The 15796-nt window shown below is 39.8% G+C and overlaps 1 protein-coding gene across 8 annotated transcripts in view; it reads right to left on the bottom strand.

Annotated features, from left to right (window-relative positions):
- Positions 1–15796, bottom strand: part of ANO4 (anoctamin 4) — a 288922-nt gene that overhangs the window by 128575 nt on the left and 144551 nt on the right. The window contains exon 1 of one of the 8 annotated variants that reach the window (XM_073327408.1): positions 8609–8677. The exons of the other annotated variants lie outside the window; for them this stretch is intronic. Within the exon in view, the coding sequence (XP_073183509.1) occupies positions 8609–8620 (12 nt within the window). The 5' untranslated portion in view covers positions 8621–8677. Of the gene's footprint in view, positions 1–8608; positions 8678–15796 lie in introns of those variants that run through there. 8 annotated transcript variants of the gene reach the window in all.

Genomic DNA, 15796 nt, shown 5'->3' on the forward strand with positions numbered 1-15796 from the left:
CGAGGCCCGCTGGGGATATCAGTTGGCGGCTCCTTCACGGAGCCATGAGCACGGGCGCATACTTGGCGCAGTTCACCCCTATCCCAGACACCTGCCCCTTTTGCGGCGTGAGGGAAACCCTGGCACACATATATCTGGAGTGTGCCAGGCTGCAGCCCCTATTCCGGCTCCTCACCAATATTTTATTACGTTTTTGGTTGCACTTTTCTCCTCACCTTCTTATTTATGTACTCCCTATCCGCGGCCCCAAAAAGCCATGTGATCTCCTGGTCAACCTCCTCCTGGCCCTAGCTAAAATGGCCATCTATAAAACCAGAATGAGGAGGTTGGCCGATGGAGTCTCCTGTGACTGTGGGGCCTATTTCCGATCCTCCATCCATTCACGTATCCGGGCAGAGTTCCTCTGGGCGGCATCTACTGACTCCCTTGATGCCTTTGACGAGCAGTGGGCCCTGTCCAGGATTCTCTGCTCAGTGTCCCCATCCGGTTCCCTTCGTTTGACCCTTTGACCACACTCCTGTCCCTGTTATTTCATTAGTTGTCCCCAGTATTTATTTGGTGTCCAGGTCCTGTGGATCCCCCTCTTAGGCTGGGGGGGGATCCTTTAGCAGTGGGTGGGGCGGGGGCGGGGGCGGGCCCGCCCACTTCCTGGATCCCAATAGGATCACTCTCCTGTAGCCATCTGGCCTGACCCTGTCACAACGGGAAGAGTTGAACAGGCTATACCCTCTAATATAAACACTGCTATATGGGATAAAAGTGCTTACACCATTATAGCTTATCCTGTTTCCCCCGAACTGCATAACATATACTGATAGAAGCACAGTTCTATGGGTTATAACTGCTTCCACATCAGAGCTTTTAACAGCATTGGTAAAAAAAAAAGAAAAAAAGTCACTCCCACAACTGTTAAACTTTATGTGTAAACCAGGTCTAAATAAACTGATATGAATGGTGCTGAGTTATCACAGTGATAGGCACCTTAGGCATAGATAATGACAGAAAGACAGAATTGCTCCTGCTGAGACCATTACGCAATAAGTAGAAGAGAAAGGCGATTGTATTTTCTCTTCTCTCTCAAAGTTGGTCTGTTTGCATTAATGATCTTCCGTCTGTACAATCAGACTCAATGTAGCTTCTTAGAATTAAGTAGTACGGGAAGTACAAAATCCATGGCTTCCAAGAGTTACGTTGTTACATCATCAGTGCAGAATCATTAATAAGCATTGTCGAGTGAACTACCGAAAAAAACAAAGAAACCAAGCACCCATATTGTATCAATTTAACAAAACTGTTCTGCAAACCTGCAGTAAAATCCAGAGGCAATGTCCAAAAATTGGAGGAAGGATAAGCTAGTGCCAAAATCTCAAAATGTGCATACACAACAATCTAGATAATTACTGTCCTGTCAATATGCCTTAGTTCCAGGCATAATATTATACTAATATGATAGGCAGATAGATTAAAGAAATTTAAGAAATAATGGACACTGTCTTCTTTAAGACCTAGATAATGATAAATATTTTCAATAATATTACAGGTTTGGAGAGCCAGGGGAATAGAGTGCACACAGTTTTAGTAAAGCCTTTGACTTGTAGAAAAACTGTAGAGAAAATGAAGTAGTCTTATTATCCAGATAAGGATACAAATAGGATGATTTTTAAAAATTGTCCAACAAAAGAAACAGGTAGTTATTAATAGAGTAACTCTGAAATGAAGAAACTCAGCCACAGCACGACATTGTAAAATAATTTACTGAGTGTGTGAAATCCTGTTATGAAACTGGGACATAAAGTTAAACTTTATCGTTGTACAACTTTTCCTCCAGTTCAGCTCCAGTGATGTTAGCAACACTGGAAACGATTGCATAGACAGGCTGCTGGCTTTTGCCAGTATATAAGCAACGTGTCATCTAATCCTGCTCAGGGCAGGTCTAAATGACACAATGCTTAAATACAACCAACAGCTGACAAACTCCCAACATTGCCAACACCAGTGGAACTGACTACGTTGTTAGCAACAGGGACAGATGTTTGAAAACTTGCCCTAGTGTAGAAAAAGCTTGAGGGGGCTGATTTGAGCAAAACGTTAGGCCAGGCCGTTTGCCCGAAGTGTGAGTAACATCTCCATATCTGAGTTTACTGTACAGCAATACAATTTGTTGTATGAAACAAGGGGCTGCACGTTCCTTAGACTCAAGGAACAACAAAAGAGCCTTTTAAATCTGATTACTGTCACTTCAGATGCACTCGCCATGAAAAAAGTAGACACTACCGTGAGATAATACAGAATTATTATCAGTGAAGCTGAAACAATACCCCCGACTGGGATAATGCTTCCTAGAGAATGGAGGCAGATGAGGCATAAATAGTCCTATGGGAGAGTTTTGCACAGCTATGGTCTAACTTTCAGAGGTTTCAAGGGACACCATAACAGCCAGCATTGAATGAATATGGATTTGAGGCATCTGGGACAGAAACCTGCAACAATTAAAATATCTATTTTTCCTTGATTTCAATGGATTTACATTCGGGTAACAGAGTTAGGGTTTCTTCTGAACTGAAAGGCACTATAGGAATTTGAAATATTAACTATGTGAAGGTTTACAAAGGCATATGCCTAAAATCCAAATGGACATGAACAAGAAGATGGCTTTTTATACACCTGCAAACACATTTATTTGATTGGGATGCTTCCCAGGGGTAATCAGGGTTGCGCCTCACCACCACCTGCCTGTAGCGTGAAGAAGTCTTGTCTGTCCCTGCTGTGGGTCAGCTCCCTGACTCCACCAGCCTTTGGCAACCCAAGCACTGCCTTTTATGTGTCTGCCGGCCTTGCCCTCTCTGTACAGGTTAACGATGGGCTCCCTGCATTCCCTGTAGTGTCCAGCCCCTTATCCACTGAACGCTCACAGAATTACGAAGCCTGCTGTTCCCAAAGGGACAGTACACCACTGCTTACTAGTTTTACCTTAAAACACAATTCTGCATAACACTCAGCACTTAGATATATTTATAGTGAAAACAAGAATAAGTTTATCAAAGAACAAAGATTCAAGTGAGAGTGAGTAAGAATATTGGAAACAAATGGTTACATATTAAACAAAATCATAAAGAGTACATTTAACTAACAAGGCATTCCCCTATCTCCTACAAGATAGCTTATCCCAAGTTCTTTCGCCAGTGTTTTCAACCACTCTCTTCTCATAGGACCAATCCCATTGACATTTGTCATCAGAGACTGAAGGAATCTCTAGGGATTCATCTGTGCCTCAGATATATAGTTTCAAAGGTTCATTGTATTACCCTGCACAGAATAACTCCTGCTGTTTACCTCTTCCTGTTAATTTCCTATCTTTGAAGTGTCCACAATCCTTCATTAGGATTTGGCTCAGACTTGTGAATGGAAGCCCATTGTGAACAATACAATATTTAATTTGCATGTAAACAGACAGGTAAACATTCCTTATCAGAAACAGAACCAGTTTTTCACCTTTGTTAGTGACCAGTCCCTAGACACAATCCATAAGAACACATTTTCAGTGTATATACATAACTCCCTATACAATATTCATACATACATTTCACAATGATATTGATGATCAGTGTGACACTGGCTTTTATTAGAGACTTCACATGGCAGTCTGGTGAACTAGAATGTAAATACCAGACCCAGGGGACTCCTGTAATCCTTTCACACACCTTATGCCCTCTGCCAGTTGGCATCAAGAGGTCCCTGGGGCACACTGATATCAAACTAAACCTTTTCAGATGAGGAAACAATGATATATTAAAACACTAACTTTTCATTTTGTACAGTGGGAGCTGTAAGCATCCAAACCTTGTGTTTGATACTGCTAAGGGCTAAATCTCTCAAGTGCCCTATATTACTTTTAGCACCACAGACAGGGAACATTAATTTCTACAGATGTAGCAGATTTTATCAGAGGACTTTCTCTGTGATATGTACCAAATGTAGAGAATGAAAACAACTCTTCACCATTTCAGACATATTTCACATTAGTCAGTTTTTGAAGAAGGAAATACATCTAGTGAATTGCCTATTAAATATTCATAGTTGCTTTTAGAGGCATTGTAGATGCTATTAAAGAAACATTGCTTTGACATTGAAAAAGGTCATTTATTTTCTCTCCAACAATTATTCTTACAAATTTAACAAAAACAAATACACACAAAGATTTCAGAGAGAATTATTATAGCTTTATCTTATGACAGAAAGGGATCTATTGTACTACCTTAAACATTAAACAATAGACAGCTGAAGTTAGTCACTTAAACCCTGATTGTCCAAGCTGCTTTGCATAGGGAGAACCCCATTAAAGTCAACAGGGCTGTGCATGAGTGAAAGCCAGGGTCTACGCAACACAAAACAGCTTGCAGGACTGGGGCCTTAGACTCTTCTCTGCCCCTCTTTGTTGCATGATGCAGAGAAGAGTAAAACTACCAAAGAAAACACAAGAGGTTGAGCTATCTGTAGATGGGAGGAAAGATGGCTTTGGAGAATGCCTGTCTGTACTGTGTCTGTACAAAAACTCTGTAAGGATGGGTTGATCCACGTGTCTGTTCCTGTCCCACTTTTCTTTTGACTCAGGACTTTGTTTATCTGACTTTTAGCAGCTGTGCTGCCCTGGGATTGCTGGACATGGTGATATTTTGAGGAGCTGTCTTTTGACACTTAATTTTAAATTGTTTAACTTGGTATGTTCCAAATCTATCCAAAGACCCTTTCAGTCTTTTTCAGTTGGTAGCTAGCCATCTTCCCTCTCCTCTTCTCCACTATGGCTGGGATTCACAAAGGTTTTTAGGCACCTAGATCCCGGGAGTTAGGCACCTAAGTACTTCTGTGAATTCCACCCTATGTCAACAGCAGAACATACTCATTTAAAAAGACTACCATAGTAGATTTACAAGCAGCTATGACATACAGACTACTAATGGTTCACAAACGTTTCAATACACTGCAGGAATCTGTAAACTTGATAGATACAAATCAGGAGAGCGACTCTCAGAAATCTGCAGAGTAAATGGCAGAGTTTTTGTGACCACTCAGGATATCAGTGAAATTATTCTAAAGCAAAATGAAATGGTAGGAATAGGCTTGACTCATTTGGATGATATTTGACTATAACTGTCTAAAAAAATTCAATTTAATTCTATTGAGAAAGTCCCTCCTTAAAAAAAAATTCCTCCCTATGACAGAATACACCCTTGCATTCATATTTTACATGCTATAATAATAAATAATAATAATCTTCGTTCAAAGTATCCCTTGTGAGGTATCATCTGAAAACTCATAACTTGCTGATCAGTAATGTTCTGATAAAATATGTGTGGCAACACTGTATGTGAAGTTATTAGATCCCCCTGTAGGATGTTATTAACACATGTTCTAAACCTGTCCTAAACGAAGGAATGTGTGCTTGCCTTAATTTGCACTTAAGCAGTAAACAGAGTCATCAAGCAGGAAGGGAAAACAAAAGAAGCTCAAACAGGTAGAAAAAAAACCCAGCTGTCCACATACACTTTTTGTCTCCTGGTTCTCAGATGGAAATATTTTTCAAAGAGGGACTAAAAACTATAAAAGGAGGGGCAAACACCCCAAGATACCACACCCCTCTCTCTCCCCCTGTCCATCACATTCTCTTAACCTGAGAAGACACAGGAAACAGCCATTGACTATGGGGGAGAGGTCCTAACCTGAAGAGGTTGGTCAGTAATCTTGCTGGAAGCATGTGATAAGGAAATTTTGCTTGAATCAAATATAGTTTGTTAAGTTAGCACCTAGAAAGTATTTTATCTTTATTTTTCTTGTAACTATTTCTGACCTTTATGCCTCATTATTTGTACTCACTTAAAAATCTCTCTCTTTGTAGCTAATAAGATGGTTTTATCTAATCCAGTGTATTTAAATTGAAGTGTCTGAGTAACCCCATTTGAGAAAACAAGTTAGTGTATATTATCCCCTTAAAGGAATAATAGACTTAATATATTTGGACTGTCCAGAAGAGGGCTGGGTAGTAAAAAACATACATTTCTGGGGGAAAGTCTGGAACGGAGGATATGTTGGGATCACCCTGCAGTATAACCAAGGTTGGTGGAGAGCCACGGGTGTGACTGGCAGGCTGCAGTTACACATATATCTTGGAATGACCTGCATGCTGGTGACTGTTTATGAGCAGTCCAGATTGGAGGCTACAGCAGTAAGGCATTGCAGGGCACTCCAGGTTACAGGGCAGGGGTGACAGAGCCCCCCCACTCATCTGGATTGAATCCTGATATGTCACTCTCCCCCAAATCCTAAAACTGTGCTAGATTGTGTAAAGCTTTCTATGATAAACTAAGTATAGGATGCAACAAGGGACCAAGGGAAATCAAACTTAATAGACAATGTAGTGGATTAATCTTTGTTATACTTTTAGGCTGACCAAGAGGAGGAAGAGTTACAGTTCAGTGGGCAAGAAACAAACAAACCAACCCCCCCCCCCACACACACACACAACACAACTTGATGAGCTAGGCATTTCTTCAACCCTCTTTATCCAGCCAGACTAGGAGTGGATTATCCTGGTTTATGTAGCTACTTAGATTACCTGAAGATGGAAAAATGTTTTAGTAGAACTGGAAGAGTCTGCAAAAGACAATACTGATGATTCTATAGAAGCTCTTGAGGTTTCTTAAATGGGCTGATTATAACTGGAGAGAAAGCAGAAAGCTGAAATACTTAATCATATCCCTGAGTACAAATGAAAAAATGGACCTTATGGAGAACCACACAATTCTCATTGCCTTGAACGATGTGCTTTACATTAAGCAAGGTCAATACCTGATAAGGACAACTCATGATTTTCCTTAGGGTTTGTCTAATTCCTTGCCATAACGCAACATCTGCCCTTCACATGTTATGCTGAAAAGGCTAAAAATCTAACCACTTTCTCCACCACTGGCCAGTTATTGCCTTTTTACAATGTACCTACTGATAAAGTATGTCTGATACAAAACATTTTACATATGACAAAAAAGTTAGGAGATATAAAACTATTTTAATGGTCAAAATAAATAAATTATAGATTTTGTCTGCTATCCCAATTCTGAGCTTGCGTGTACAGATTTATTAACCCTGGGGTTTGCGGGGAGAGACTATTGGGAAAGAAGTTAGTCCTAATTGTATCCTTTTTGGTTAGAGGTCCAACACCACCATAGCATGAGGCAATGTCAGTTCTGATCTGATTACATATGTTGTAAAGAGGTGAATTTAACCCTGGGCTTGTCTATTATATTATATATGTGTACATTTATACACACACACACACATATATAAAGTTCCCTGATGAATTTATGAAAATACAACTTCAAAAAGAAATATCCACCTGTAAAAATCACCAAACATTTAATCATTTCTCCAGTAGGTGTGGTAAAGTATGGGGTAAAGTTTCATCAACATTATAGCATGAGACAAAAGAAAGATATCCAAAACACTGAACATTTTCTTAACAAACCATCATTTCTGGAAATACAATGATTTATAAGATGAAGATTGCAGCATATCTTTGTAATATAAAATCACACCCAACGTATTCAAGAAATGTAATGCATAGACACCATATTTTACGTCATTCAATACTGCAGTGTCACAAGGTTGACTTCAATTGAAAAAGAATATGTACGATTGTGGATGATCTCTTTTCAAATATCAGGATAGAAATGTGTGCCAGTTAGGCAAGAAATGGGTTTAAAAAAATTGCACAGTAACATATAAATGTATATTCATTCTATTAGGTTTTGAAAAGAAATGAATATTGAATAACTGGACCATTGAAAGCTTAACCACAGATAGTATGTGTGATTTCTTAATACAATATTTACCAGTGGGACCATATTGTCTTACTGACTACAGTTATCACATTGCCTTAGAGAGAAAAGAGAAGGTGGAAGGTAAGTGGTCATCAGTTGTGAAATAGTTTAAAGTAAAAGCTAAGAACAAGGACTCTTTCACTTCAGCACTCAGCATCATATGCAGTCTCTCTCACTCACTCTGCACCATGTTGCACTATTCTCTCTCTAGATGTTCCCCTACACCATCATTTAACACTACTAATCACACATACTACTTTTTGAGCTCACTACTGCATCCCATCCACTATAGCATGACTGAACGTGGAGTGGGAGCACCTCCAGCATCAAAAACCTTTTCCATTTACAACCCTGGAGGAACAGTTTTGGATTACTATAATTTTCAAATTAGGTTTAGAATTTTTAGAAGTAAGCAAGCCCATCCCTTTGAAATGGAGGAACCACAATGTCACTGTGACGGTGCCCCCCATAAGGCTTTATGGAAATATGCTTATGACTATAAATGACATAACTGGAATATGTTCTATGTTACATATGCCATGTAACATATCTATGTAAAGGTTTTGATCTACTGAATCTATTAATCCTATTTGTATGCATGTATCATGTTTGTATTCGAAATTATGAATATTGGCCATGTACTGGCTTGATTTCTAAATAACCTTGTAGTAAAGTATTTGGTCAGTTCCCAGAGAAAGGAATTCGCAAAGTTAAGTGCCCAATTAAGAAGCACTTACAGAACAATGCATCTTGGAATGCTCCAATCCACATAAGAAGTCTTCCTGGAGACATTCAAGATGCCATGTGGGCAATGGTTTCTGCCTGTAAAAACTGTGAGTCATGCATGGACATGTGACTTGACCAGGTGACTCCAAAACTCCATCCTGGAGCTGGACTTTGCATAGGAGAGAGGAGGGAGTCTCCACCCACAAGAGAAAGTCTATTTAAGCCTGTGGGAGACCCCTCCATCTTGTCTTCAGCTGGCTAAGGAGATAACCTCTTCACTCCCAAGGATACCTGAAAGAAACTGGAACAAAGGACAGTAACTACAGGGGGTGTGAGTGCTTGCTGGACCCAGAATAGAAGGAGGCTAGTCTGTAAAAGAGAGCTTACTGGAACTGGTGAGATTTTTATCTGTATTCAGTTTGACTAGACATAGATTTGCGTGTTTTATTTTGCTTGGTAATTCACTTTGTTCTGTCTGTTACTACCTGGAACCACTTAAATCTTACTTTCTGTATTTAATAAAATCACTTTTTACTTATTAATTAACCCAGAGTATGTATTAATACTTGGGGGGGGGGGCGAGCAGCTGTGCATACCCCTCTATCAGTGTTATAGAGGGTGAAAAATTTATGAGTTTACCCCGTATAAGCCTTATTCAGGGTAAAATGGATTTATTTAGGGTTTGGACCCCATTGGGAGTTGGGCATCTGAGTGTTAAAGGCAGGAACACTTCTTAAATTGCTTTCAGTTAAGCCTGCAGCTGTTAGGGGACGTGGTTCAGACCTGGGTCTGGGTTTGCAGCAGACTAGCAGGTCTGGCTCAAACCGGGCAGGGCACTGAAATCCTAAGCTGCTACGGCAGGAAATCAGGGGCAGAAGTAGTCTTGGCAGATCGGTTGGCAACTCCCAAGGGGGTTTCTGTGATCCAACCCATCACAGTCACATTGTGTAGAGCAGTTCTATATCCACTGCCATAGTTAACGGAATCCAGATTTTTTTACTGGCCTACTGGAATCAGTTATTTTGGTTCCCATATTTTGTTTTAAAACTTCATGAATAGTTTCATATTCTCTGTGTATATATAAAGTCTGCTACAGTTTCCACGGCATGCATCCGATGAAGTGAGCTGTAGCTCACGAAAGCTCATGCTCAAATAAATTGGTTAGTCTCTAAGGTGCCACAAGTACTCCTTTTCTTTTTGCGAATACAGACTAACACGGCTGTTACTCTGAAACCTTTCTTAAGGGAGGAAGTATTAAAACCCTTTGGGCTCTAGAATGGCCATATTCCACTGACTTGTTAAAACAGTGTTCTCAGAGGAAATAGGGACAAGATAAAAGATGTCTCAACATTTATTCAGCGTTTCAAACAGCATTTAACCTAGGAGTTTGGGAGGCACAGATGACCACAAAACTATCAAAGCACTAATGAGGAAAGAGTTCTGTGCAACTGCTGAGAAAACAGCACTACCATACATGGTATGAAAGCAGAGTGGCAGCAAAGTTAACAGGAAAATAGAAAGTCTGGTGCTCTAAATGTTGGCAACTGTCCAAAGTAATAAACTCTTCTCAGTGTATGAAGCGCTTCAGTACATGATGTGAACAAGGCAAAAGGAAAAATCACCCTGAACTGTATTTAGGAAAATGGTTTCTCTTAAGCAGCTCTTTAGGTCTGACAAAGAAGTGCCCTAGTTAATACATAAGAAATCCAAGACATAGAAAGCAGAAACAGTAAAGATGCTGCAAAATGCTAAATGCGGGAAAGATGAGGAAAGCAGTCAGCATCATTAAGATGAATAAGAAGAGCCAGCAGCAAAAGCAGAGAAAGCTAAGGTAGTTGAAAAAGAGAGAAACTGATAAATTCAAGACACAGGAGGCCTGATTCTCCATAGCCCCACACCTTATGAAGTCATTTACATCAGTGCTAGGTGAGTGCAAACCATTACTTACTCAAACCATTCAGATTTTATAATGATTCTAGTCACTTTGCACTGGAATCGAGAGAGAGAGAGAGGATTTATGCACAGCCGAGTCAACCTGTGGAATTCTCTGCCGCATGAGGCCATGAAGGCAAATGCTGTGGCTGATGGTGACTTAGCAATGATAATATACACATCTCTTCATAATCTCCTGTCTGGATTATGGCACTGCAGGTTATTTGGGCAGGAAACCCTCAGCCTTTGAAAAACTGCAGCTGGTGCAGAATGTAGCAGTGTGCCTCCCCAGCAAAACAGGCTGCTAACAGTACTCCGCCCCAGCTCTCCAGTCTCTGCATTGCTCACCCTGGAACAACAGGGTAAGTTTAAAGCCCCCAACCTTATGTTCAAAGTGCTAAATGGTCTGATCCTAGGACACCTTAAGGACCACCTCATCCTCAGGACCCTCAACCATCCTCAGCTGTTCCATGCCTCAAGAAAAATGGAACTGTCTTTCCCAAGAGTAAAGCTTTTCTCAGACTGGGTTTTAGTGGGGATTGGCCTGAGCCTGGGAAACTCTTTCCATCAGAACTACTGCAAAGCTCACCATGTGCTAATCCAGCTCCATGAAGTACTTCTTCTAATTTGCCTTCCCGAAGATTAACACAGATCATCAACTCACTGAGAAAACCCCAAACAAACTAAAAACACTACAAGTGCAATTACCTCTCCCCCTACTCCTGGGGGGCAGGACAAGGAGAAGCAGGATGCAGAAGAAACTTCAACTGACAGACATGAGTCTCCTTGTTTAATTTTCTAACTCTAGAAGGTGCTCAAATGCTACATTAATGGGAGTAGGGTATATGAACCTGAACAGAACAGAACAGAGGAAGCAGATGAGACTTATGGAGATGCTATCAAGGTAAGGTGAAGAAGTAGTCCTGAACTTTAGTTTTCTAAAGTGTCTGTTTGATTTTTGTTTCTTATTGATATTTTTCATTCCTCTCAGGCAAAGTTTGATTTTGCTGTCTAAAAAAAAAAAATCAATCAAGAGATGAAGACTTTTTAAAATAAAAATAAAAAATATTCAGGTCACAGTGGTATTTTGGAAGGGAGCTTTCCCCAAACTATTCCTTTTCCTGGTAATTCCCCTTTTCAGGTAATTTGATGATACTTTCAAAAGGTATCAGTAGGTATTAGTGTAGAATATTTTAGTATCAACAAATACTTATCACTAGCTAAAGTAGAAGCTGATTCTTTGTGTCAAGTATAACTGTTTTTGAAGTCAAATGTATAAAGGCATGACAAGAAAGCCTCTTCTTCATGAAAGCCATCAATTTAATTCATAAAGGAACAATCCGATTTACCAGGTGGCTGAGTACCCAGTAGTATAATTAGTGTAACAGATTTATGGTTTTGGATGTTTATATTAAATTGTTATTATTGCTCCTGGGAACTGCATCTGTTGATGTAATTAGGTAGCGTATGTTCTGAACAGGGACACAATGCATTATTAAACCTGCATTTGGCATGATTTCCAGACATAAAATGATCAGCCCGTATTACGGAGTTTGTAAAAGGATATAATCAAAATTCTTAGGTGATATAAAACACAGCCAATTTAAAACCATGCAATTTATTAAGTACATTTAGAAACATACTTTGTCTTTGGGAACACATACCTGTACTTTGCAGTCAAATACAAACTATCAATACTAAAGAATACCTACAATGTACCAAGGATCTGATGGTAAATATTTAGGGCCAGACTGTGCCTGTCTTTGAGCAAGAGGGGGAAGAAATATAGAAGTAGCCTGCCCAGTTCCTTACAAACTCACATAAGATCTGGACACAACCACAGTCCTTGCACTACAGGTGGTAGAGTTTCAATCTAATTTTACCTTGCCATAGTCACACAAAGTGTGTGTGTGTGTGTATGTGTGAACTCTGTTTTCCTGTTTTGTTAAGTGGTGTCTTATGTAAAAAATAGTGAATTGTCTTTAGTGGTAGTAGTAGTCAGTAGTAGTGTTGGTCAGAAAACAAGAATTCCATTTTGCAAAACAATGCAGCGTTACATTTGTTTTCTTTTGCATCAGAACAAAACTGAGACATTTAAAAAAATTTCAGGCGTGTGTTTGTGGGAGAGAGAGACACACACACACATTCCTGCCAATAGCCCAGTGGTTAGGGCACTCACCTGGGAGGTGGGAGAATTGAACCAGAGTTTTTCACATTCCAACCGAGTACCCTAACCACCACACTATAGACTTAGTGTCTTTCTTGATGTCCCAAGGAATATTTAATTATTTACACAATGTGGAACAGCTCCAACAGGAGACAAGAAGAGAGACATTTCTGAGAAAAGTTTTGGTTTTCACTCTCTCTTCCATCTAAGACAACAAAGGAACCAGCCCTTTGACTTTGGGGGGCAGAGGGGGAAGGGCATCCTGACCTGAGAATTTGGTCAGAAATGTTGCTGGGAACATGAGGTAAGGATTTTACCTTGAATCGAGTCTAGTTTGTTAAATCTTAGCTACTAGAAACCATTTCTCTTGTAACCATTTCTGACTAATACCTTATGCTCACTTAAAATCTCTCTTATAATTAAATAAACTTGTTGCATTTTTAATCAAAACTAATCCAGTATTGTGTTTTAACCGAGCTATTTGGTAACTCCGTTTAAAGTAACAAACTGTTGGATATTGACCCCTTAAGGGGCAATGGATCTATAATATCTGAACTATCCAGGAAGAGACAGGACACTGCAGAACACACATTTTCGGGAAAATTCAGGATCAGGAGAGTGTTGGGTTCACCCTGCAAGTAGTAACCAAGGCTGTTGGAAGCCAGAGTGTGGCTGGTGTGTTGCTGACAGGCTGTTGTGGTCAGAGTTGTGGGACAAGGGCTGCAGCTATACACAAAGATTCAGGATATGATCTTCATGCTGTTTGGCTGTTTGTAAGTGGCCCAGGTTGGGAGCTACAACGGCAAAACATTGTGAGGCACCCCACATCACAGGGCAGGAGGTGACAACCCCCCACTGGTCTGGATTGGATCCTGGAATGTGACATCCTTCTACACTGTTTTATAGGAAGCCAAACATTGCATGCTACAAGTTTCCTTGAGTTATCCACTAAGGGTGAGAGATCCTCAAGTGATAGCCACAGAGAGTTAGAGAAGAAGAGGTTTCAGTAAACAAGATGGGAGATAATAAAGGGCCTGCTCAAGAGCTGTTAGAAGTCTGGACAGAAAAAGAAGGTCTAATCTTGAAATACTATGGGGGAAGAAGCAACAGGAATTGGACACAGCCTGGATGTGAAGGGCAATGGAAGGGAAGGAGTCAAACTTGGAGCAAAATGACGGCGCTGTTCCCAATGATCAAGAATAGGGCTAGAGGTAAGAATTTGAGAGGAAAAATAAGGCATCCATGAGATGTCAGAAAGTCAAACTGAAACACTTGTTCTGATGGAGGGAGGCAGGTAGGGAGGGAGAGAGGCATGAGTTAGCATTTGTGAGTCATCAATATAGAGATATAGCTTAAGTTGTGTGAGGCTATGAGATTACCCAGACAGAGATTGTAGAGGAAGAAGAGCAGGAGACACAGATAAAGCTCTATGAGGTGGGAGAAAGAAAAGTGGGAGAAGGGAGGAGGACTTCTTACTTCCTCCTCTCCCTCCCCATCATTCCCCCAATCCATGCTTTTTCATAGTGAATGGGAATAGTGGACTTCAGGAAAGAGCCACTTCTGCCAGCTTTGGTCTGCTCAATTGTTCAGCAGCATTATATCTGCTAACCTTTGTTCTTTGTAGTTATCCTTCCAAACATGATAGCAGCAGAATCATTTGGAGGCCTGCTAATGTCTAGCTATGGGAAGAGCAGAGGTAGGCATTGAATGGACAGTGGAAGAATGAAGGGGAAATAAGAGGGAATAAATGATCCACATCACCCAGGACACTAACTGCAATCAGGTAATATGCAGGTTCCCTAGCAATCACCATTGTACACGTACACATTGAAAACAACATTGGCTGGGTCATGTCATAGCAAACAAAAATTACAGTTGTCTCACAGAGGGGCTTGTCAGCCAGGATGACTCACATGTTGTGTAGAAAGAAAAGGAGTACTTGTGGCACCTTAGAGACTAACCAATTTATTTGTGTAGAGTAGATAAAGAGATTCCTAGCAGACAAGAGACATTGTGGTCCTGATCCTCAGAGGTATTTAGGAGCCTAAAACTCATTTAAATCAATGGGAGTTAGGTGCCTATATACACAATGATCATACAGGAAATACACTGGAGTATCATTATCACATCTAAAGGGATGAGGATTCCAGACAGTGTCAATGCTACAGGGGTGGAAGATTTCAGAATTTAGTGGCAAACTTTGATACTGAGTCACTCAGAAAATTGTCATTTCACTTACAATGATGGGAAGGGAAGAAGAGAAATGCAAATGAATTTCAAAGCACATTTTAGATATGCACAACAATATGTATATATATTTGATTAAACTACAAATTATAAAAATTATATGCATTTTAAGCATTTTCCATACTTTTAAAACATTTGATTTTTTTTAAAAATGTTTGGAAATGACTTAATGATATGGACGGTGAAAGGGCTGTAAATCCCAACTGTGCATTATGAGAAATAATTAAATGGGTTCTAAGCCTCTTCAGCCCATCTGATTGTAGCTTACATCCAAAACCATTTTATAAGTCTGTATAAAGAACAGCAACAAATAAGAGTGACATACTTAAATATGCCTCAGAAGCTTTGCCCATACCATGGGTATCTCTGTAACAGCTTCTATTTTATGAACAGTTTAAATGAAAAATTACATAACATGCTATTTTCTCTTATTTTTGGTAATTCAGAAAAAAAAAACAGTGTTGTATATTTCAGATACATAGTGGGATAGGAAGAGTGTTATAAGTGTCTGAATTCCGTGAACATTTTTTAAAAGAATCACCTGGATGAACGAGGTCATATGACATTGAAAAAAAGTCATTATGTAATTTTTCCTCTCAAAAGAAAGAATGTTAATATTAGGGGAGAACATTCCTTTGACTTGGGCAAGTAGAAATCAAGCTAATAGGAAACAGACAATGGAATTTGCTGATGTGTGTTTCAGAAACAGTTTCTAGTTCTGAGACCAAGCATGTTAAACTAAAATATATGAAAAACAATTCACTAAAATTTGATGGATTTTAACCGTTTGGGACAGAAACTAATTCTCTAACTGATTCGACTTCATTGTAAAACCTATTTATGCCAGAGTCAA

The sequence above is a fragment of the Lepidochelys kempii genome, chromosome 1 (genome assembly GCF_965140265.1).
Source record: "Lepidochelys kempii isolate rLepKem1 chromosome 1, rLepKem1.hap2, whole genome shotgun sequence".
NCBI lineage: Eukaryota > Metazoa > Chordata > Testudines > Cheloniidae > Lepidochelys > Lepidochelys kempii.